The following is a 24,815-nucleotide window of genomic DNA, read 5'->3' on the forward strand; positions in this document are numbered from 1 at the left end:
ACCACCCCCCCTCACCCCCCCACCCCCCTCCACCATCAGGGACATCCTCTCCCCCCGTCCAGTCCCGTCCGAATTTGCTAACTCTCCCCCTCATCCGTCCGAACTCCAATCCAAACAATCCTCAAACCCAACGGTCACCCTCGGAGGGGAGTAGGCGAGGGTGGGAGGTTCGGGGCTGGAGGAAATGTGCGGGGAAAACTCTTTAACCCCCCGAAGCTTGGTGAGGGTCCGGTGGGCTAGCTCGGAGGGGGGAGGGGCTGAACGGCCTCCTCATCCCGTTTGGCCTCCACCCCCCGCCCCCCCCCACCCCCCCCGGGGAATATTCCGGCCTTCCTCCAGGGCCCCTGCCCCCTTCCCGGGAAGAGGCCTGGCTCAGGCATCGCGGTAATACCTTGGGCTTCCACAAGGAGGCGAAGGTCGCAGGTCAAAGGCCGGGATCACGAGGTCATCGCGATGGTCACGATGACGGCGATGAGGACCAGGACCAGGACCGTCACGCAAATTATCACGCAAACTTTCTTCTGTAAGAGGGACGGAGGGCAATGAGTTAGAGAGAGTTCCACCATCACATTACTAACCCAATCCCTAAAGGGTAGGCCTCCCCTACCCCCCATTACCGACCCCCTGGGGGTTCCCATTGACACTCGAGAAGCTCAACACCGTCCAGGACAAAGCAGCCCCCCCCCAATCCCCCATGATCAGCTCCCGCAGAGTGAGGCCTACTCGCCTCCCGGAGCCTCCCTGCTCAACTCCTGCAGAGTGAGGCCTACTCGCCTTCCGGAGCCTCCCTGCTCAACTCCCGCAGAGTGAGGCCTACTCGCCTTCCGGAGCCTCCCTGCTCAACTCCCGCAGAGTGAGGCCTACTCGCCTTCCGGAGCCTCCCTGCTCAACTCCTGCAGAGTGAGGCCTACTCGCCTCCCGGAGCCTCCCTGCTCAACTCCCGCAGAGTGAGGCCTACTCGCCTCCCGGAGCCTCCCTGCTCAACTCCCGCAGAGTGAGGCCTACTCGCCTTCCGGAGCCTCCCTGCTCAACTCCCGCAGAGTGAGGCCTACTCGCCTTCCGGAGCCTCCCTGCTCAACTCCCGCAGAGTGAGGCCTACTCGCCTTCCGGAGCCTCCCTGCTCAACTCCCGCAGAGTGAGGCCTACTCGCCTCCCGGAGCCTCCCTGCTCAACTCCCGCAGAGTGAGGCCTACTCGCCTTCCGGAGCCTCCCTGCTCAACTCCCGCAGAGTGAGGCCTACTGCCTTCTGGAGCCTCCCTGCTCAACTCCCGCAGAGTGAGGCCTACTCGCCTCCCGGAGCCTCCCTGCTCAACTCCCGCAGAGTGAGGCCTACTCGCCTTCCGGAGCCTCCCTGCTCAACTCCCGCAGAGTGAGGCCTACTCGCCTTCCGGAGCCTCCCTGCTCAACTCCCGCAGAGTGAGGCCTACTCGCCTTCCGGAGCCTCCCTGCTCAACTCCCGCAGAGTGAGGCCTACTGCCTTCTGGAGCCTCCCTGCTCAACTCCCGCAGAGTGAGGCCTACTCGCCTCCCGGAGCCTCCCTGCTCAACTCCCGCAGAGTGAGGCCTACTCGCCTTCCGGAGCCTCCCTGCTCAACTCCCGCAGAGTGAGGCCTACTCGCCTCCCGGAGCCTCCATGACATGTTAACCCCAAACATTCACTCCCTCCACTACTCAGAGCGGCAGGCCGTGTGTATCATCTACAAGATGCCCCGCAGAGACTCGCCGAGGCTCCTTCCACCTCTACCCACCGTGAAGGACAAGGGAGGGGGAGCAGAAGCGTGGGGAACAACCACCACCTAAAAGAACCCCCTCCAAGCACCCCCCACCCCGTCCCGAGTTGGGAATATATCGGCCGTTACTTCTCTGAGCCTGGGGTCAAAATCCTGGAGCTCCCTCCCTAACAGCACCGTGGGTGTACCTACACACACACACACCCCCCCACACGGGGGACTCCTGAGGGTTCAAGATGGCTCACTCACCCCTCTCTTGTCTCGATCAGGGAGGCTCCGGAAGGCGAGTAGGCCTCACTCTGCGGGAGTTGAGCAGGGAGGCTCCGGAAGGCGAGTAGGCCTCACTCTGCGGGAGTTGACCAGGGAGGCTCCGGAAGGCGAGTAGGCCTCACTCTGCGGGAGTTGAGCAGGGAGGCTCCGGGAGGCGAGTAGGCCTCACTCTGCGGGAGTTGAGCAGGGAGGCTCCGGAAGGCGAGTAGGCCTCACTCTGCGGGAGTTGAGCAGGGAAGCTCCGGTAGGCGAGTAGGCCTCACTCTGCGGGAGTTGAGCAGGGAGGCTCCGGAAGGCGAGTAGGCCTCACTCTGCGGGAGTTGAGCAGGGAGGCTCCGGGAGGCGAGTAGGCCTCACTCTGCTGGAGTTGAGCAGGGAGGCTCCGGGAGGCGAGTAGGCCTCACTCTGTGGGAGTTGAGCAGGGAGGCTCCGGGAGGCGAGTAGGCCTCACTCTGCGGGAGTTGACCAGGGAGGCTCCGGGAGGCGAGTAGGCCTCACTCTGCGCGAGTTGAGCAGGGAGGCTCCGGAAGGCGAGTAGGCCTCACTCTGCGGGAGTTGAGCAGGGAGGCTCCGGAAGGCGAGTAGGCCTCACTCTGCGCGAGTTGAGCAGGGAGGCTCCGGAAGGCGAGTAGGCCTCACTCTGCGGGAGTTGAGCAGGGAGGCTCCGGAAGGCGAGTAGGCCTCACTCTGCGGGAGTTGACCAGGGAGGCTCCGGAAGGCGAGTAGGCCTCACTCTGCGCGAGTTGAGCAGGGAGGCTCCGGGAGGCGAGTAGGCCTCACTCTGCGGGAGTTGAGCAGGGAGGCTCCGGAAGGCGAGTAGGCCTCACTCTGCGGGAGTTGACCAGGGAGGCTCCGGAAGGCGAGTAGGCCTCACTCTGCGGGAGTTGACCAGGGAGGCTCCGGAAGGCGAGTAGGCCTCACTCTGCGGGAGTTGAGCAGGGAGGCTCCGGAAGGCGAGTAGGCCTCACTCTGCGGGAGTTGACCAGGGAGGCTCCGGAAGGCGAGTAGGCCTCACTCTGCGCGAGTTGACCAGGGAGGCTCCGGAAGGCGAGTAGGCCTCACTCTGCGGGAGTTGAGCAGGGAGGCTCCGGGAGGCGAGTAGGCCTCATTCTGCGCGAGTTGAGCAGGGAGGCTCCGGAAGGCGAGTAGGCCTCACTCTGCGGGAGTTGAGCAGAGAGGCTCCGGAAGGCGAGTAGGCCTCACTCTGCGGGAGTTGAGCCGGGAGGCTCCGGAAGGCGAGTAGGCCTCACTCTGCGCGAGTTGACCAGGGAGGCTCCGGAAGGCGAGTAGGCCTCACTCTGCGCGAGTTGACCAGGGAGGCTCCGGAAGGCGAGTAGGCCTCACTCTGCGGGAGTTGAGCAGGGAGGCTCCGGAAGGCGAGTAGGCCTCATTCTGTGGGATTGACCAGGGAGGCTCCGGAAGGCGAGTAGGCCTCACTCTGCGGGAGTTGAGCAGGGAGGCTCCGGAAGGCGAGTAGGCCTCACTCTGCGGGAGTTGACCAGGGAGGCTCCGGAAGGCGAGTAGGCCTCATTCTGTGGGATTGACCAGGGAGGCTCCGGAAGGCGAGTAGGCCTCACTCTGCGGGAGTTGAGCAGAGAGGCTCCGGAAGGCGAGTAGGCCTCACTCTGCAGGAGTTGAGCAGGGAGGCTCCGGAAGGCGAGTAGGCCTCACTCTGCAGGAGTTGACCAGGGAGGCTCCAGAAGGCAGTAGGCCTCACTCTGCGGGAGTTGAGCAGGGAGACTCCGGAAGGCAAGTAGGCCTCACTCTGCGGGAGTTGAGCAGAGAGGCTCCGGAAGGCGAGTAGGCCTCACTCTGCGCGAGTTGACCAGGGAGGCTCCGGAAGGCGAGTAGGCCTCACTCTGCGCGAGTTGAGCCGGGAGGCTCCGGAAGGCGAGTAGGCCTCACTCTGCGGGAGTTGAGCAGGGAGGCTCCGGAAGGCGAGTAGGCCTCACTCTGCGGGAGTTGACCAGGGAGGCTCCGGAAGGCGAGTAGGCCTCACTCTGCGGGAGTTGAGCAGGGAGGCTCCGGAAGGCGAGTAGGCCTCACTCTGCGGGAGTTGAGCAGGGAGGCTCCGGAAGGCGAGTAGGCCTCACTCTGCGGGAGTTGAGCAGAGAGGCTCCGGAAGGCGAGTAGGCCTCACTCTGCGCGAGTTGAGCCGGGAGGCTCCGGAAGGCGAGTAGGCCTCACTCTGCGGGAGTTGACCAGGGAGGCTCCGGAAGGCGAGTAGGCCTCACTCTGCGGGAGTTGATCAGGGAGGCTCCGGAAGGCGAGTAGGCCTCACTCTGCGGGAGTTGAGCAGGGAGGCTCCGGAAGGCGAGTAGGCCTCACTCTGCGGGAGTTGAGCAGAGAGGCTCCGGAAGGCAAGTGGGCCTCACTCTGCGCGAGTTGAGCAGGGAGGCTCCGGAAGGCGAGTAGGCCTCACTCTGCGGGAGTTGAGCAGGGAGGCTCCGGAAGGCGAGTAGGCCTCACTCTGCGCGAGTTGAGCAGGGAGGCTCCGGAAGGCGAGTAGGCCTCACTCTGCGGGAGTTGAGCAGGGAGGCTCCGGAAGGCGAGTAGGCCTCACTCTGCGGGAGTTGACCAGGGAGGCTCCGGAAGGCGAGTAGGCCTCACTCTGCGGGAGTTGAGCAGGGAGGCTCCGGAAGGCGAGTAGGCCTCACTCTGCGGGAGTTGAGCAGAGAGGCTCCGGAAGGCGAGTAGGCCTCACTCTGCGGGAGTTGAGCAGGGAGGCTCCGGAAGGCGAGTAGGCCTCACTCTGCGGGATTTGAGCAGGGAGGCTCCGGAAGGCGAGTAGGCCTCACTCTGCGGGAGTTGACCAGAGAGGCTCCGGAAGGCGAGTAGGCCTCACTCTGCGGGAGTTGAGCAGAGAGGCTCCGGAAGGCGAGTAGGCCTCACTCTGCGGGAGTTGACCAGGGAGGCTCCAGAAGGCGAGTAGGCCTCACTCTGCGGGAGTTGAGCAGGGAGGCTCCGGAAGGCGAGTAGGCCTCACTCTGCGGGAGTTGAGCAGAGAGGCTCCGGAAGGCGAGTAGGCCTCACTCTGCGGGAGTTGAGCAGAGAGGCTCCGGAAGGCGAGTAGGCCTCACTCTGCGCGAGTTGTGCCGGGAGGCTCCGGAAGGCGAGTAGGCCTCACTCTGCGGGAGTTGACCAGGGAGGCTCCGGAAGGCGAGTAGGCCTCACTCTGCGGGAGTTGATCAGGGAGGCTCCGGAAGGCGAGTAGGCCTCACTCTGCGGGAGTTGAGCAGGGAGGCTCCGGAAGGCGAGTAGGCCTCACTCTGCGGGAGTTGAGCAGAGAGGCTCCGGAAGGCAAGTGGGCCTCACTCTGCGCGAGTTGAGCAGGGAGGCTCCGGAAGGCGAGTAGGCCTCACTCTGCGGGAGTTGAGCAGGGAGGCTCCGGAAGGCGAGTAGGCCTCACTCTGCGCGAGTTGAGCAGGGAGGCTCCGGAAGGCGAGTAGGCCTCACTCTGCGGGAGTTGAGCAGGGAGGCTCCGGAAGGCGAGTAGGCCTCACTCTGCGGGAGTTGACCAGGGAGGCTCCGGAAGGCGAGTAGGCCTCACTCTGCGGGAGTTGAGCAGGGAGGCTCCGGAAGGCGAGTAGGCCTCACTCTGCGGGAGTTGAGCAGAGAGGCTCCGGAAGGCGAGTAGGCCTCACTCTGCGGGAGTTGAGCAGGGAGGCTCCGGAAGGCGAGTAGGCCTCACTCTGCGGGATTTGAGCAGGGAGGCTCCGGAAGGCGAGTAGGCCTCACTCTGCGGGAGTTGACCAGAGAGGCTCCGGAAGGCGAGTAGGCCTCACTCTGCGGGAGTTGAGCAGAGAGGCTCCGGAAGGCGAGTAGGCCTCACTCTGCGGGAGTTGACCAGGGAGGCTCCAGAAGGCGAGTAGGCCTCACTCTGCGGGAGTTGACCAGGGAGGCTCCGGAAGGCGAGTAGGCCTCACTCTGCGGGAGTTGACCAGGGAGGCTCCGGAAGGCGAGTAGGCCTCACTCTGCGGGAGTTGAGCAGGGAGGCTCCGGAAGGCGAGTAGGCCTCACTCTGCGGGAGTTGAGCAGGGAGGCTCCGGAAGGCGAGTAGGCCTCACTCTGCGGGAGTTGAGCAGGGAGGCTCCGGGAGGCGAGTAGGCCTCACTCTGCGCGAGTTGACCAGGGAGGCTCCAGAAGGCAGTAGGCCTCACTCTGCGGGAGTTGAGCAGGGAGGCTCCAGAAGGCAGTAGGCCTCACTCTGCGGGAGTTGAGCAGGGAGGCTCCGGAAGGCGAGTAGGCCTCACTCTGCGCGAGTTGAGCAGGGAGGCTCCGGAAGGCGAGTAGGCCTCACTCTGCGCGAGTTGAGCAGGGAGGCTCCGGAAGGCGAGTAGGCCTCACTCTGCGCGAGTTGAGCAGGGAGGCTCCGGAAGGCGAGTAGGCCTCACTCTGCGGGAGTTGAGCAGGGAGGCTCCGGAAGGCGAGTAGGCCTCACTCTGCGGGAGTTGAGCAGGGAGGCTCCGGGAGGCGAGTAGGCCTCACTCTGCGCGAGTTGAGCAGGGAGGCTCCGGAAGGCGAGTAGGCCTCACTCTGCGGGAGTTGAGCAGGGAGGCTCCGGAAGGCGAGTAGGCCTCACTCTGCGGGAGTTGACCAGGGAGGCTCCGGAAGGCGAGTAGGCCTCACTCTGCGGGAGTTGAGCAGGGAGGCTCCGGAAGGCGAGTAGGCCTCACTCTGCGGGAGTTGAGCAGGGAGGCTCCGGAAGGCGAGTAGGCCTCACTCTGCGGGAGTTGACCAGGGAGGCTCCGGAAGGCGAGTAGGCCTCACTCTGCGGGAGTTGAGCAGGGAGGCTCCAGAAGGCGAGTAGGCCTCACTCTGCGGGAGTTGAGCAGGGAGGCTCCGGAAGGCGAGTAGGCCTCACTCTGCGGGAGTTGAGCAGGGAGGCTCCGGAAGGCGAGTAGGCCTCACTCTGCAGGAGTTGAGCAGGGAGGCTCCGGAAGGCGAGTAGGCCTCACTCTGCGGGAGTTGAGCAGGGAGGCTCCGGAAGGCGAGTAGGCCTCACTCTGTGGGATTGACCAGGGAGGCTCCGGAAGGCGAGTAGGCCTCACTCTGCGGGAGTTGAGCAGGGAGGCTCCGGAAGGCGAGTAGGCCTCACTCTGTGGGATTGACCAGGGAGGCTCCGGAAGGCGAGTAGGCCTCACTCTGCGGGAGTTGAGCAGGGAGGGTCCAGAAGGCGAGTAGGCCTCACTCTGCGGGAGTTGAGCAGGGAGGCTCCGGAAGGCGAGTAGGCCTCACTCTGCGGGAGTTGAGCAGGGAGGCTCCGGAAGGCGAGTAGGCCTCACTCTGCGGGAGTTGAGCAGGGAGGCTCCGGAAGGCGAGTAGGCCTCACTCTGCGGGAGTTGGTCATGGAGACTGCCTCAAAAGTCAACGGAGGCATGAGGAAGGAGGTACTCAGAGGTCACACCATGCACCCCACTGCCCACCAACACCACCCCCCCCGCCCCCCTCAACAAGCACAGCAACCATTTTCCCATGAGGCTTCAGAAGTTCCAAATGATGCCAATCCTTGTATCTAAACATGGCCGCCCACCATCCCAGGACTTGCCTCACCACCCAAACCCCACCCCATCCCCCCTCTCCACCCTCCTCCCCCCCAACACCCGGCCCTCCCCCCACCCCCCCCACCCGATCTTCCTGACCTTTCTCGCCTTCTTCTGGCTGACCACAGCGGCAGCCATGTTGTCGGACGCCTTCCCGACGTAGTTAACCGAGTTGGAGACGTAACTCTCGATGTTGTTCACCAGCTCCCCCTGGGAAGGAAGACAGAGAAACGCCGTGAGTTGAGAAAATGGCGGCTAAGGGAGGAACGGGCCGTCTCCTGTGGTGGGAGAGGAGGCAGGCTCCACCTGGGGGGCCTAGTCGTCCGGTCGCGCAGCCTGTGGCCTGCCCCACCTGGGGACAAACCACACCCCTCCCCACTCCCCAGGGGGAGAGGCCCAGGCCTCGTGACCAATCCCACAATCCCCCCACTCAACCGTCAATCCCCCGCCCTGCATCTCATTGGGCACAAAATGGCTGCCATGCCCAGAACAGGTCAATGGCCAGGAGGAATGAACCAGAGAACCTCCACAGTGCATGGGGAGGCCATTCAGCCCATCGACTATGTGCCGACCACAATCCTGCCCAGGCCCCATCCCCGTAACCCCATCTATTTACCCCCTCACACTAAGGGGGCAATTTAGCACGGCCAATCCACCCTAACCTACACATCTTTGGACATTAAGGGACAATTTAGCACGGCCAATCCACCCTAACCTACACATCTTTGGACATTAAGGGACAATTTAGCATGGCCAATCCACCCTAACCTACACATCTTTGGACACTAAGGGACAATTTAGCACGGCCAATCCACCCTAACCTACACATCTTTGGACACTAAGGGACAATTTAGCATGGCCAATCCCCGCTAACCTACACATCTTTGGACACTAAGGGACAATTTAGCACGGCCAATCCACCCTAACCTACACATCTTTGGACACTAAGGGACAATTTAGCATGGCCAATCCACCCTAACCTACACATCTTTGGACACTAAGGGACAATTTAGCATGGCCAATCCACCCTAACCTACACATCTTTGGACACTAAGGGACAATTTAGCATGGCCAATCCACCCTAACCTACACATCTTTGGGACACTAAGGGACAATTTAGCATGCCTCGTACATCTCCTTGCCCCTTAAACCTGTGGCCCCCCCGCGTAATTGACTCTGGGGGGAAAAAGCTCCTGACTATCCACTCTGTCCCTCATCATCTTCTATCAGGTCTCCCCCTCAACCTCCAGTGAGAACAAACCAAGTTTCTCTCCAACCTCTCCTCATAGCTAATGCCCCCTGTACCAGGGGCAACATCCTGGTAAATCTTTTCTGTAACCCTCTCCAAAACCTCCACATCCTTCTGGTAGTGTGGGTGACCCAGAATTGAACTCTATATTCCAAGTGCGGCCTCACTAAAGTTCTATAACGTGACTTGCCAATTTTTAAACTCAGTGCCCCGGCCGATGAAGGCAAGCATTGCCATATGCCTTCTTGACCACCTTCTCCCCCTGCGTTGCCACTTTCAGTGACCTGTGTATCTGTACACCCAGATCCCTCTGCCTATCAATACTCTGTGTACCTGTACGCCCAGATCCCTCTGCCCATCAATACTCTGTGTACCTGTACGCCCAGATCCCTCTGCCTATCAATACTCTGTGTATCTGTACGCCCAGATCCCTCTGGCTATCAATACTCTGTGTACCTGTACGCCCAGATCCCTCTGCCTATCAATACTCTGTGTACCTGTACGCCCAGATCCCTCTGCCTATCAATACTCTGTGTGCCTGTACGCCCAGATCCCTCTGCCTATCAATACTCTGTGTACCTGTACACCCAGATCCCTCTGCCTATCAATCCTCTGTGTACCTGTACGCCCAGATCCCTCTGCCTATCAATACTCTGTGTACCTGTACGCCCAGATCCCTCTGCCTATCAATACTCTGTGTACCTGTACGCCCAGATCCCTCTGCCTATCAATACTCTGTGTACCTGTACGCCCAGATCCCTCTGCCTATCAATACTCTGTGTGCCTGTACGCCCAGATCCCTCTGCCTATCAATCCTCTGTGTACCTGTACGCCCAGATCCCTCTGCCTATCAATACTCTGTGTGCCTGTACACCCAGATCCCTCTGCCTATCAATACTCTGTGTGCCTGTACACCCAGATCCCTCTGCCTATCAATACTCTGTGTGCCTGTACACCCAGATCCCTCTGCCTATCAATACTCTGTGTACCTGTACGCCCAGATCCCTCTGCCTATCAATACTCTGTGTGCCTGTACACCCAGATCCCTCTGCCTATCAATACTCTGTGTACCTGTACGCCCAGATCCCTCTGCCTATCAATACTCTGTGTGCCTGTACGCCCAGATCCCTCTGCCTATCAATACTCTGTGTACCTGTACGCCCAGATCCCTCTGCCTATCAATACTCTGTGTACCTGTACGCCCAGATCCCTCTGCCTATCAATACCCTTAAGACTTCTGCCATTGACCGGACACAGTTCCAAGATTACATTCCCCACTCAGCGAGGGTTCGCGAGGGATCTGGGCGGCCATTCTGCCTGGGGGAAACCAGCCTGGGAGGGAGGGCCGAAACTAGGCCCAAAAGCCTGCCGCCAACTAGGCGGGTGGGAGCCGCCAGCTGGCAAAGGGGTTGTAGGCCTCATGGGCTAGGCCTCACTGTGAGGAGAGGCAGAGAGCCTCGCGGAGGGTAAGATCCACTCGGATGAGGGGCCCAGACTTGCCTGAGCCTCCACCTCCATCGCCAGGTAGGTAAACATCTCGTGCAGCTCCACGATGCTGCGTTCTAACCGTTTGATCTCGGTGTGCCGGCTTTCGATATCGTCCAGGGCCTGTTTCGTCACCTGGGTCTCCCGCATCAGCTAAACACAGCGAGACAACACAACGTTAGATACACTGTCCTTTCCCCTACTCTGGGACCGGGTGTCACAGTGCGTTAGATACACTGTCCTTTCCCCCTCTCTGGGACCGGGTGTCACAGTGCGTTAGATACACTGTCCTTTCCCCCTCTCTGGGACCGGGTGTCACAGTGCGTTAGATACACTGTCCTTTCCCCCTCTCTGGGACCGGGTGTCACAGTGCGTTAGATACACTGTCCTTTCCCCCTCTCTGGGACTGGGTGTCACAGTGCGTTAGATACACTGTCCTTTGCCCCACTCTGGGACCGGGTGTCACAGTGCGTTAGATACACTGTCCTTTCCCCCACTCTGGGACCGGGTGTCACAGTGCGTTAGATACACTGTCCTTTCCCCCACTCTGGGACCGGGTGTCACAGTGCGTTAGATACACTGTCCTTTCCCCCACTCTGGGACCGGGTATCACAGTGTGTTAGATACACTGTCCTTTCCCCCACTCTGGGACCGGGTGTCACAGTGCGTTAGATACACTGTCCTTTCCCCCCTCTCTGGGACCGGGTATCACAGTGCGTTAGATACACTGTCCTTTCCCCCTCTCTGGGACCGGGTGTCACAGTGCGTTAGATACACTGTCCTTTCCCCCACTCTGGGACCGGGTGTCACAGTGCGTTAGATACACTGTCCTTTCCCCCACTCTGGGACCGGGTGTCACAGTGCGTTAGATACACTGTCCTTTCCCCCTCTCTGGAACCGGGTATCACAGTGCGTTAGATACACTGTCCTTTCCCCCACTCTGGGACCGGGTGTCACAGTGCGTTAGATACACTGTCCTTTCCCCCTCTCTGGGACCGGGTGTCACAGTGCGTTAGATACACTGTCCTTTCCCCCCCTCTCTGGGACCGGGTGTCACAGTGCGTTAGATACACTGTCCTTTCCCCCTCTCTGGGACCGGGTGTCACAGTGCGTTAGATACACTGTCCTCTCCCCCCCTCTCTGGGACCGGGTGTCACAGTGCGTTAGATACACTGTCCTTTCCCCCTCTCTGGGACCGGGTGTCACAGTGCGTTAGATACACTGTCCTTTCCCCCTCTCTGGGACCGGGTATCACAGTGCGTTAGATACACTGTCCTTTCCCCCACTCTGGGACCGGGTGTCACAGTGCGTTAGATACACTGTCCTTTCCCCCTCTCTGGGACCGGGTCTCACAGTGCGTTAGATACACTGTCCTTTCCCCCACTCTGGGACCGGGTATCACAGTGCGTTAGATACACTGTCCTTTCCCCCACTCTGGGACCGGGTGTCACAGTGCGTTAGATACACTGTCCTTTCCCCCTCTCTGGGACCGGGTGTCACAGTGCGTTAGATACACTGTCCTTTCCCCCACTCTGGGACCGGGTGTCACAGTGCGTTAGATACACTGTCCTTTCGCCCACTCTGGAACCGGGTGTCACAGTGCATTAGATACACTGTCCTTTCCCCCCTCTGGGTGTCACAGTGCGTTAGATACACTGTCCTTTCCCCCTCTCTGGGACCGGGTATCACAGTGCGTTAGATACACTGTCCTTTCCCCCACTCTGGGACCGGGTATCACAGTGCGTTAGATACACTGTCCTTTCCCCCTCTCTGGGACCGGGTGTCACAGTGCGTTAGATACACTGTCCTTTCCCCCTCTCTGGGATCGGGTATCACAGTGCGTTAGATACACTGTCCTTTCCCCCTCTCTGGGACCAGGTGTCACAGTGCGTTAGATACACTGTCCTTTCCCCCTCTCTGGGACCGGGTGTCACAGTGTGTTAGATACACTGTCCTTTCCCCCACTCTGGGACCGGGTGTCACAGTGCGTTAGATACACTGTCCTTTCCCCCACTCTGGGACCGGGTGTCACAGTGTGTTAGATACACTGTCCTTTCCCCCACTCTGGGACCGGGTGTCACAGTGCGTTAGATACACTGTCCTTTCCCCCACTCTGGGACCGGGTGTCACAGTGCGTTAGATACACTGTCCTTTCCCCCACTCTGGGACCGGGTGTCACAGTGCGTTAGATACACTGTCCTTTCCCCCTCTGGGACCGGGTATCACAGTGCGTTAGATACACTGTCCTTTCCCCCACTCTGGGACCGGGTATCACAGTGCGTTAGATACACTGTCCTTTCCCCCACTCTGGGACCGTGTGTCACAGTGCGTTAGATACACTGTCCTTTCCCCCCCTCTGGGACCGGGTATCACAGTGCGTTAGATACACTGTCCTTTCCCCCTCTCTGGGACTTGGTGTCACAGTGCGTTAGATACACTGTCCTTTCCCCCTCTCTGGGACCGGGTGTCACAGTGCGTTAGATATACTGTCCTTTCCCCCACTCTGGGACCGGGTGTCGCAGTGCGTTACATACACTGTCCTTTCCCCCTCTCTGGGACCGGGTGTCACACTGCGTTAGATACACTGTCCTTTCCCCCCTCTCTGGGACCTGGTATCACAGTGCGTTAGATACACTGTCCTTTCCCCCACTCTGGGACCGGGTGTCACAGTGCGTTAGATACACTGTCCTTTCCCCCACTCTGGGACCGGGTATCACAGTGCGTTAGATACACTGTCCTTTCCCCCCTCTCTGGGACTGGGTATTACAGTGCGTTAGATACACTGTCCTTTCCCCCACTCTGGGACCGGGTGTCACAGTGCGTTAGATACACTGTCCTTTCCCCCACTCTGGGACCGGGTGTCACAGTGCGTTAGATACACTGTCCTTTCCCCCACTCTGGGACCGGGTATCACAGTGCGTTAGATACACTGTCCTTTCCCCCTCTCTGGGACCGGGTATCACAGTGCGTTAGATACACTGTCCTTTCCCCCTCTCTGGGACCGGGTGTCACAGTGCGTTAGATATACTGTCCTTTCCCCCACTCTGGGACCGGGTGTCGCAGTGCGTTGGATACACTGTCCTTTCCCCCACTCTGGGACCGGGTGTCACAGTGCGTTAGATACACTGTCCTTTCCCCCCTCTCTGGGACCTGGTATCACAGTGCGTTAGATACACTGTCCTTTCCCCCACTCTGGGACCGGGTGTCACAGTGCGTTAGATACACTGTCCTTTCCCCCACTCTGGGACCGGGTATCACAGTGCGTTAGATACACTGTCCTTTCCCCCACTCTGGGACCGGGTGTCACAGTGCGTTAGATACACTGTCCTTTCCCCCACTCTGGGACCGGGTATCACAGTGCGTTAGATACACTGTCCTTTCCCCCCTCTCTGGGACCTGGTATCACAGTGCGTTAGATACACTGTCCTTTCCCCCACTCTGGGACCGGGTGTCACAGTGCGTTAGATACACTGTCCTTTCCCCCACTCTGGGACCGGGTATCACAGTGCGTTAGATACACTGTCCTTTCCCCCACTCTGGGACCGGGTGTCACAGTGCGTTAGATACACTGTCCTTTCCCCCACTCTGGGACCGGGTGTCACAGTGCGTTAGATACACTGTCCTTTCCCCCTCTCTGGGACCGGGTATCACAGTGCGTTAGATACACTGTCCTTTCCCCCACTCTGGGACCGGGTGTCACAGTGCGTTAGATACACTGTCCTTTCCCCCCACTCTGGGACCGGGTGTCACAGTGCGTTAGATACACTGTCCTTTCCCTCTCTGGGACCGGGTGTCACAGTGCGTTAGATACACTGTCCTTTCCCCCACTCTGGGACCGGGTGTCACAGTGCGTTAGATACACTGTCCTTTCCCCCACTCTGGGACCGGGTGTCACAGTGCGTTAGATACACTGTCCTTTCCCCCACTCTGGGACCGGGTGTCACAGTGCGTTAGATACACTGTCCTTTCCCCCTCTGGGACCGGGTGTCACAGTGCGTTAGATACACTGTCCTTTCCCCCTCTCTGGGACCGGGTGTCACAGTGCGTTAGATACACTGTCCTTTCCCCCTCTCTGGGATCGGGTGTCACAGTGCGTTAGATACACTGTCCTTTCCCCCACTCTGGGATCGGGTGTCACAGTGCGTTAGATACACTGTCCTTTCCCCCACTCTGGGACCGGGGGTCACAGTGCGTTAGATACACTGTCCTTTCCCCCACTCTGGGACCGGGTATCACAGTGCGTTAGATACACTGTCCTTTCCCCCTCTGGGACCGGGTGTCACAGTGTGTTAGATACACTGTCCTTTCCCCCCCTCTGGGACCGGGTGTCACAGTGCGTTAGATACACTGTCCTTTCCCCCACTCTGGGACCGGGTGTCACAGTGCGTTAGATACACTGTCCTTTCCCCCACTCTGGGACCGGGTGTCACAGTGCGTTAGATACACTGTCCTTTCCCCCACTCTGGGACCGGGTATCACAGTGCGTTAGATACACTGTCCTTTCCCCCTCTCTGGGACCGGGTATCACAGTGCGTTAGATACACTGTCCTTTCCCCCTCTCTGGGACCGGGTGTCACAGTGCGTTAGATATACTGTCCTTTCCCCCACTCTGGGACCGGGTGTCGCAGTGCGTTGGATACACTGTCCTTTCCCCCACTCTGGGACCGGGTGTCACAGTGCGTTAGATACACTGTCCTTTCCCCCCTCTCTGGGACCTGGTATCACAGTGCGTTAGATACACTGTCCTTTCCCCCACTCTGGGACCGGGTGTCACAGTGCGTTAGATACACTGTCCTTTCCCCCACTCTGGGACCGGGTATCACAGTGCGTTAGATACACTGTCCTTTCCCCCACTCTGGGACCGGGTGTCACAGTGCGTTAGATACACTGTCCTTTCCCCCACTCTGGGACCGGGTATCACAGTGCGTTAGATACACTGTCCTTTCCCCCCTCTCTGGGACCTGGTATCACAGTGCGTTAGATACACTGTCCTTTCCCCCACTCTGGGACCGGGTGTCACAGTGCGTTAGATACACTGTCCTTTCCCCCACTCTGGGACCGGGTATCACAGTGCGTTAGATACACTGTCCTTTCCCCCACTCTGGGACCGGGTGTCACAGTGCGTTAGATACACTGTCCTTTCCCCCACTCTGGGACCGGGTGTCACAGTGCGTTAGATACACTGTCCTTTCCCCCTCTCTGGGACCGGGTATCACAGTGCGTTAGATACACTGTCCTTTCCCCCACTCTGGGACCGGGTGTCACAGTGCGTTAGATACACTGTCCTTTCCCCCCACTCTGGGACCGGGTGTCACAGTGCGTTAGATACACTGTCCTTTCCCTCTCTGGGACCGGGTGTCACAGTGCGTTAGATACACTGTCCTTTCCCCCACTCTGGGACCGGGTGTCACAGTGCGTTAGATACACTGTCCTTTCCCCCACTCTGGGACCGGGTGTCACAGTGCGTTAGATACACTGTCCTTTCCCCCACTCTGGGACCGGGTGTCACAGTGCGTTAGATACACTGTCCTTTCCCCCTCTGGGACCGGGTGTCACAGTGCGTTAGATACACTGTCCTTTCCCCCTCTCTGGGACCGGGTGTCACAGTGCGTTAGATACACTGTCCTTTCCCCCTCTCTGGGATCGGGTGTCACAGTGCGTTAGATACACTGTCCTTTCCCCCACTCTGGGATCGGGTGTCACAGTGCGTTAGATACACTGTCCTTTCCCCCACTCTGGGACCGGGGGTCACAGTGCGTTAGATACACTGTCCTTTCCCCCACTCTGGGACCGGGTATCACAGTGCGTTAGATACACTGTCCTTTCCCCCTCTGGGACCGGGTGTCACAGTGTGTTAGATACACTGTCCTTTCCCCCCCTCTGGGACCGGGTGTCACAGTGCGTTAGATACACTGTCCTTTCCCCCTCTCTGGGACCGGGTGTCACAGTGCGTTAGATACACTGTCCTTTCCCCCTCTCTGGGACCGGGTATCACAGTGCGTTAGATACACTGTCCTTTCCCCCACTCTGGGACCGGGTGTCACAGTGCGTTAGACACACTGTCCTTTCCCCCCTCTCTGGGACCGGGTATCACAGTGCGTTAGATACACTGTCCTTTCCCCCACTCTGGGACCGGGTGTCACAGTGCGTTAGATACACTGTCCTTTCCCCCACTCTGGGACCGGGTATCACAGTGCGTTAGATACACTGTCCTTTCCCCCTCTCTGGGACCGGGTATCACAGTGCGTTAGATACACTGTCCTTTCCCCCACTCTGGGACCGGGTGTCACAGTGCGTTAGATACACTGTCCTTTCCCCCTCTCTGGGACCGGGTGTCACAGTGCGTTAGATACACTGTCCTTTCCCCCACTCTGGGACAGAGTGTCACAGTGCGTTAGATACACTGTCCTTTCCCCCTCTCTGGGACCGGGTATCACAGTGCGTTAGATACACTGTCCTTTCCCCCTCTCTGGGACCGGGTGTCACAGTGCGTTAGATACACTGTCCTTTCCCCCACTCTGGGACCGGGTGTCACAGTGTGTTAGATACACTGTCCTTTCCCCCCCTCTGGGACGGGGTATCACAGTGCGTTAGATACACTGTCCTTTCCCCCACTCTGGGACCGGGTGTTACAGTGCGTTAGATACACTGTCCTTTCCCCCACTCTGGGACCGGGTGTCACAGTGCGTTAGATACACTGTCCTTTCCCCCACTCTGGGATCGGGTGTCACAGTGCGTTAGATACACTGTCCTTTCCCCCACTCTGGGATCGGGTGTCACAGTGCGTTAGATACACTGTCCTTTCCCCCTCTCTGGGATCGGGTGTCACAGTGCGTTAGATACACTGTCCTTTCCCCCTCTCTGGGATCGGGTGTCACAGTGCGTTAGATACACTGTCCTTTCCCCGACTCTGGGACCGGGTGTCACAGTGCGTTAGATACACTGTCCTTTCCCCCACTCTGGGACCGGGTGTCACAGTGCGTTAGATACACTGTCCTTTCCCCCTCTCTGGGATCGGGTGTCACAGTGCGTTAGATACACTGTCCTTTCCCCCACTCTGGGACCGGGTGTCACAGTGCGTTAGATCCACTGTCCTTTCCCCCACCTCTGGGTGTCACAGTGCGTTAGATACACTGTCCTTTCCCCCTCTCTGGGACCGGGTGTCACAGTGCGTTAGATACACTGTCCTTTCTCCCACTCTGGGACCGGGTGTCACAGTGCGTTAGATACACTGTCCTTTCTCCCACTCTGGGACCGGTTGTCACAGTGCGTTAGATACACTGTCCTTTCCCCCACTCTGGGACCGGGTGTCACAGTGCGTTAGATACACTGTCCTTTCCCCCACTCTGGGACCGGGTGTCACAGTGCGTTAGATACACTGTCCTTTCCCCCACTCTGGGACCGGGTGTCACAGTGCGTTAGATACACTGTCCTTTCCCCCACTCTGGGACCGGTTGTCACAGTGCGTTAGATACACTGTCCTTTCCCCCACTCTGGGACCGGGTGTCACAGTGCGTTAGATACACTGTCCTTTCCCCCACTCTGGGACCGGGTGTCACAGTGCGTTAGATACACTGTCCTTTCCCCCTCTCTGGGACCGGGTATCACAGTGCGTTAGATACACTGTCCTTTCCCCCACTCTGGGACCGGGTATCACAGTGCGTTAGATACACTGTCCTTTCCCCCTCTCTGGGACCGGGTGTCACAGTGCGTTAGATACACTGTCCTTTCCCCCTCTCTGGGACCGGGTATCACAGTGCGTTAGATACACTGTCCTTTCCCCCTCTCTGGGACCGGGTATCACAGTGCGTTAGATACACTGTCCTTTCCCCCACTCTGGGACCGGGTGTCACAGTGCGTTAGATACACTGTCCTTTCCCCCTCTCTGGGACCGGGTGTCACAGTGCGTTAGATACACTGTCCTTTCCCCCTCTCTGGGACCGGGTGTCACAGTGTGTTAGATACACTGTCCTTTCCCCCTCTCTGGGACCGGGTGTCACAGTGCGTTAGATACACTGTCCTTTCCCCCACTCTGGGACCGGGTATCACAGTGCGTTAGATACACTGTCCTTTCCCCCACTCTGAGACCGGGTGTCACAGTGTGTTAGATACACTGTCCTTTCCCCCTCTCTGGGACCGGGTGTTACAGTGCGTTAGATACACTGTCCTTTCCCCCTCTCTGGGATCGGGTGTCACAGTGCGTTAGATACACTGTCCTTTCCCCCACTCTGGGATCGGGTGTCACAGTGCGTTAGATACACTGTCCTTTCCCCCACTCTGGGATCGGGTGTCACAGTGCGTTAGATACACTGTCCTTTCCCTCTCTCTGGGATCGGGTGTCACAGTGCGTTAGATACACTGTCCTTTCCCCTCTCTGGGATCGGGTGTCACAGTGCGTTAGATACACTGTCCTTTCCCCGACTCTGGGACCGGGTGTCACAGTGCGTTAGATACACTGTCCTTTCCCCCACTCTGGGACCAGGTGTCACAGTGCGTTAGATACACTGTCCTTTCCCCCTCTCTGGGATCGGGTGTCACAGTGCGTTAGATACACTGTCCTTTCCCCCACTCTGGGACCGGGTGTCACAGTGCGTTAGATCCACTGTCCTTTCCCCCACCTCTGGGTGTCACAGTGCGTTAGATACACTGTCCTTTCCCCCTCTCTGGGACCGGGTGTCACAGTGCGTTAGATACACTGTCCTTTCCCCCACTCTGGGACCGGGTGTCACAGTGCGTTAGATACACTGTCCTTTCCCCCACCTCTGGGTGTTACTGTGCGTTAGATACACTGTCCTTTCCCCCTCTCTGGGACCGGGTGTCACAATGCGTTAGATACACTGTCCTTTCCCCCACTCTGGGACCGGGTGTCACAGTGCGTTAGATACACTGTCCTTTCCCCCTCTCTGGGACCGGGTATCACAGTGCGTTAGATACACTGTCCTTTCCCCTCTCTGGGACCGGGTATCACAGTGCGTTAGATACACTGTCCTTTCCCCCACTCTGGGACCGGGTGTTACAGTGCGTTAGATACACTGTCCTTTCCCCCTCTCTGGGACCGGGTATCACAGTGCGTTAGATACACTGTCCTTTCCCCCACTCTGGGACCGGGTGTCACAGTGCGTTAGATACACTGTCCTTTCCCCCTCTCTGGGACCGGGTATCACAGTGCGTTAGATACACTGTCCTTTCCCCCACTCTGGGACCGGGTGTCACAGTGCGTTAGATACACTGTCCTTTCTCCCACTCTGGGACCGGTTGTCACAGTGCGTTAGATACACTGTCCTTTCTCCCACTCTGGGACCGGTTGTCACAGTGCGTTAGATACACTGTCCTTTCTCCCACTCTGGGACCGGGTTGTCACAGTGCGTTAGATACACTGTCCTTTCCCCCACTCTGGGACCGGGTGTCACAGTGCGTTAGATACACTGTCCTTTCCCCACTCTGGGACCGGGTGTCACAGTGCGTTAGATACACTGTCCTTTCCCCCTCTCTGGGACCGGGTGTCACAGTGCGTTAGATACACTGTCCTTTCTCCCACTCTGGGACCGGGTGTCACAGTGCGTTAGATACACTGTCCTTTCCCCCTCTCTGGGACCGGGTGTCACAGTGCGTTAGATACACTGTCCTTTCCCCCTCTCTGGGACCGGGTGTCACAGTGCGTTAGATACACTGTCCTTTCCCCCACTCTGGGACCGGTGTCACAGTGCGTTAGATACACTGTCCTTTCCCCCTCTCTGGGACCGGGTGTCACAGTGCGTTAGATACACTGTCCTTTCCCCCACTCTGGGACCGGGTGTCACAGTGCGTTAGATACACTGTCCTTTCCCCCACTCTGGGACCGGGTGTCACAGTGCGTTAGATACACTGTCCTTTCCCCCACTCTGGGACCGGGTGTCACAGTGCGTTAGATACACTGTCCTTTCCCCCACTCTGGGACCGGGTGTCACAGTGCGTTAGATACACTGTCCTTTCCCCCACTCTGGGACCGGGTGTCACAGTGCGTTAGATACACTGTCCTTTCTCCCACTCTGGGACCGGGTGTCACAGTGCGTTAGATACACTGTCCTTTCCCCTCTCTGGGACCGGGTGTCACAGTGCGTTAGATACACTGTCCTTTCCCCCACTCTGGGACCGGGTGTCACAGTGCGTTAGATACACTGTCCTTTCCCTCTCTCTGGGACCGGGTGTCACAGTGCGTTAGATACACTGTCCTTTCCCCCTCTCTGGGACCGGGTGTCACAGTGCGTTAGATACACTGTCCTTTCCCCCTCTCTGGGACCGGGTATCACAGTGCGTTAGATACACTGTCCTTTCCCCCACTCTGGGACCGGGTGTCACAGTGCGTTAGATACACTGTCCTTTCCCCCTCTCTGGGACCGGGTATCACAGTGCGTTAGATACACTGTCCTTTCCCCCACTCTGGGACCGGGTGTCACAGTGCGTTAGATACACTGTCCTTTCCCCCACTCTGGGACCGGGTGTCACAGTGCGTTAGATACACTGTCCTTTCCCCCACTCTGGGACCGGGTGTCACAGTGCGTTAGATACACTGTCCTTTCCCCCACTTTGGGATCGGGTGTCACAGTGCGTTAGATACACTGTCCTTTCCCCCTCTCTGGGACCGGGTGTCACAGTGCGTTAGATACACTGTCCTTTCCCCCACTCTGGGACCGGGTATCACAGTGCGTTAGATACTCTGTCCTTTCCCCCACTCTGGGAGCGGGTGTCACAGTGCGTTAGATACACTGTCCTTTCCCCCACTCTGGGACCGGGTATCACAGTGCGTTAGATACACTGTCCTTTCCCCCACTCTGGGACCGGGTGTCACAGTGCGTTAGATACACTGTCCTTTCCCCCACTCTGGGACCGGGTATCACAGTGCGTTAGATACACTGTCCTTTCCCCACTCTGGGACCGGGTGTCACAGTGCGTTAGATACACTGTCCTTTCCCCCACTCTGGGACCGGGTATCACAGTGCGTTAGATACTCTGTCCTTTCCCCCACTCTGGGAGCGGGTGTCACAGTGCGTTAGATACACTGTCCTTTCCCCCACTCTGGGACCGGGTGTCACAGTGCGTTAGATACACTGTCCTTTCCCCCACTCTGGGACCGGGTATCACAGTGCGTTAGATACACTGTCCTTTCCCCCACTCTGGGACCGGGTATCACAGTGCGTTAGATACTCTGTCCTTTCCCCCACTCTGGGAGCGGGTGTCACAGTGCGTTAGATACACTGTCCTTTCCCCACTCTGGGACCGGGTGTCACAGTGCGTTAGATACACTGTCCTTTCCCCCACTCTGGGACCGGGTGTCACAGTGCGTTAGATACACTGTCCTTTCCCCCACTCTGGGACCGGGTGTCACAGTGCGTTAGATACACTGTCCTTTCCCCCTCTCTGGGACCGGGTGTCACAGTGCGTTAGATACACTGTCCTTTCCCCCACTCTGGGACCGGGTATCACAGTGCGTTAGATACTCTGTCCTTTCCCCCACTCTGGGAGCGGGTGTCACAGTGCGTTAGATACACTGTCCTTTCCCCCTCTCTGGGACTGGGTGTCACAGTGCGTTAGATACACTGTCCTTTCCCCCACTCTGGGACCGGGTATCACAGTGCGTTAGATACACTGTCCTTTCCCCCACTCTGGGAGCGGGTGTCACAGTGCGTTAGATACACTGTCCTTTCCCTCTCTGGGTGTCACAGTGCGTTAGATACACTGTCCTTTCCCTCTCTGGGTGTCACAGTGAGCTGTGTTGGAACTCACGTTTGCAGTGAAGACCTCTTGTTGTCCACTTTCCAACATTTCGTCCATTTTTTCTTCAGAGAACTGCACTCCAGCTAAAACAGAGAGGGAGAGAGACAGTGTGAGGGAACTGGATTAACATCAGTACAGATACAGTCAGTAACACAGGGTGCTGGGGGGACAGAGGGGTTACTGAGTGAGGGAGCTGGATTATTGGTACAGATACAGTCAGTCAGTGGGACTCACCAATCTTCATTTGTCGTTGTATTCTCTCCACATTCTTCTCTCGATATTTGGACTGCAGTGAGTGACACTCATTCATAACCTCCACAAAATCTCGGCATAGAACAGTGTGCTGTCAGGGAGAGAGACAGAGAGTGAGACAGAGAGACAGAGAGAGAGAGAGAGAGAGAGACAGGGGAGATCCCCACTCCCCGGGGCAGCACAGACAAGGTGAGATCCCCACTCCCCGGGGCAGCAAAGACAGGGTGAGATCCCCACTCCCCGGGGCAGCACAGACAAGGTGAGATCCCCACTCCCCGGGGCAGCACAGACAGGGTGAGATCCCCACTCCCCGGGGCAACACAGACAGGGTGAGATCCCCACTCCCCGGGGCAGCACAGACAGGGTGAGATCCCCACTCCCCGGGGCAACACAGACAGAGTGAGTTCCCCACTCCCGGGGCAGCACAGACAGGGTGAGATCCCCACTCCCCGGGGCAACACAGACAGAGTGAGTTCCCCACTCCCCGGGGCAGCACAGACAGGGTGAGTTCCCCACTCCCCGGGGCAGCACAGACAGGGTGAGATCCCCACTCCCCGGGGCAACACAGACAGAGTGAGATCCCCACTCCCCGGGGCAACACAGTCAGGATGAGTTCCCCACTCCCCGGGGCAACACAGACAGGGTGAGATCCCCACTCCCCGGGGCAACACAGACAGGGTGAGATCCCCACTCCCCGGGGCAGCACAGACAGGGTGAGTTCCCCACTCCCCGGGGCAGCACAGACAGGGTGAGATCCCCACTCCCCGGGGCAGCACAGATAGGGGGAGATCCTGCTCGAAACCAGCCCTCCTCCCCTTTGTCACCATCTCCACCCCCACCCCCACAACCCACCCCCTCACCCCCCCCACCCCCCACCCCCCGGACAGTACGGAGTCCCGGGATTACCTGAGTTTTCCGCATTCGGGCGTCGATGCAGATCTGTTCCTCATCACTCTTACTGGGTTCGATCCCTGTGGGAGAGACGGAGGGTCAGAGAGAGGGAGGGTCAGAGCGAGGGAGGGTCAGAGAGAGGGAGGGTCAGAGCGAGGGAGGGTCAGAGAGAGGGAGGGTCAGAGCGAGGCAGGGTCAGAGCGAGGGAGGGTCAGAGCGAGGGAGGGTCAGAGCGAGGGAGGGTCAGAGAGAGGGAGGGTCAGAGCGAGGCAGGGTCAGAGCGAGGGAGGGTCAGAGCGAGGGAGGGTCAGAGCGAGGGAGGGTCAGAGAGAGGGAGGGTCAGTGAGAGGGAGGGTCAGAGAGAGGGAGGGTCAGAGCGAGGGAGGGTCAGAGCGAGGGAGGGTCAGAGCGAGGGAGGGTCAGAGCGAGAGAGGGTCAGAGCGAGGGAGGGTCAGAGCGAGGGAGGGTCAGAGCGAGGGAGGGTCAGAGCGAGGGAGGGTCAGAGAGAGGGAGGGTCAGAGCGAGGGAGGGTCAGTGAGAGGGAGGGTCAGAGAGAGGGAGGGTCAGAGCGAGGGAGGGTCAGAGAGAGGGAGGGTCAGAGCGAGGGAGGGTCAGAGAGAGGGAGGGTCAGAGCGAGGGAGGGTCAGAGCGAGGGAGGGTCAGAGCGAGGGAGGGTCAGAGCGAGGGAGGGTCAGAGAGAGGGAGGGTCAGAGAGAGGGAGGGTCAGAGCGAGGGAGGGTCAGTGAGAGGGAGGGTCAGAGCGAGGGAGGGTCAGAGAGAGGGAGGGTCAGAGCGAGGGAGGGTCAGACAGAGGGAGGGTCAGAGGGAGGGAGGGTCAGAGCGAGGGAGGGTCAGAGAGAGGGAGGGTCAGAGAGAGGAAGGGTCACTGAGAGGGAGGGTCAGAGCAAGGGAGGGTCAGAACGAGGGAGGGTCAGAGCGAGGGAGGGTCAGAGGGAGGGAGGGTCAGAGGGAGGGAGGGTCAGAGCGAGGGAGAGTCAGAGCAAGGGAGAGTCAGAGCGAGGGAGGGTCAGAGAGAGGGAGGGTCAGAGGGAGGGAGGGTCAGAGGGAGGGAGGGTCAGCGAGAGGGAGGGTCAGAGCGAGGGAGGGTCAGAGAGAGGGAGGGTCAGAGAGAGGGAGGGTCAGAGCGAGGGAGGGTCAGAGAGAGGGAGGGTCAGAGCGAGGGAGGGTCAGAGCGAGGGAGGGTCAGAGCGAGGGAGGGTCAGAGCGAGGGAGGGTCAGAGCCGAGGGAGGGTCAGAGAGAGGGAGGGTCAGAGGGAGGGAGGGTCAGAGCGAGGGAGGGTCAGAGGGAGGGAGGGTCAGAGGAGGGAGGGTCAGAGGGAGGGAGGGTCAAAGCGAGGGAGGGTCAGAGCGAGGGAGGGTCAGAGAGAGGGAGGGACAGAGAGAGGGAGCGTCAGTGAGAGGGAGGGTCAGAGAGAGGGAGGGTCAGCGAGAGGGAGGGTCAGCGAGAGGGAGGGTCAGCGAGAGGGAGGGTCAGCGAGAGGGAGGGTCAGAGCGAGGGAGGGTCAGAGCGAGGGAGGGTCAGAGAGAGGGAGGGTCAGAGCGAGGGAGGGTCAGAGCGAGGGAGGGTCAGAGAGAGGGAGGGTCAGAGAGAGGAGGGTCAGAGCGAGGCAGGGTCAGAGAG

The 24,815-nt window shown here is 59.2% G+C and overlaps 1 protein-coding gene across 1 annotated transcript; it reads right to left on the minus strand.

Annotated features, from left to right (window-relative positions):
• Nucleotides 1-396: 396 nt before the first annotated feature.
• Nucleotides 397-23,258, minus strand: LOC145338726 (syntaxin-4-like). The gene is made up of 6 exons (XM_080183117.1): nucleotides 23,189-23,258; nucleotides 22,265-22,373; nucleotides 22,040-22,113; nucleotides 10,292-10,429; nucleotides 7,642-7,752; nucleotides 397-521 (listed from the first exon to the last, which is right to left on the minus strand). Exons 1-6 carry the CDS (start codon nucleotides 23,201-23,203, stop codon nucleotides 438-440), a joined length of 531 nt encoding a protein of 176 aa, XP_080039243.1. The 5' UTR covers nucleotides 23,204-23,258; the 3' UTR covers nucleotides 397-437.
• Nucleotides 23,259-24,815: the final 1,557 nt, after the last annotated feature.

This window comes from Carcharhinus amblyrhynchos, unplaced genomic scaffold (assembly GCF_965287045.1).
Source record: "Carcharhinus amblyrhynchos unplaced genomic scaffold, sCarAmb.v2.hapA chromosome_153, whole genome shotgun sequence".
Taxonomy (NCBI): Eukaryota; Metazoa; Chordata; class Chondrichthyes; order Carcharhiniformes; family Carcharhinidae; genus Carcharhinus; species Carcharhinus amblyrhynchos.

Coding starts and splice junctions, on each gene's coding strand:
- LOC145338726 (XM_080183117.1), bottom strand. Junction 22,114..22,264: donor ACAACGACAAATGAAGATTG/GTGAGTCCCACT, acceptor TCTCTGTTTTAG/CTGGAGTGCAGTTCTCTGAA. Junction 7,753..10,291: donor CGATGGAGGTGGAGGCTCAG/GCAAGTCTGGGC, acceptor CTTCCTTCCCAG/GGGGAGCTGGTGAACAACAT.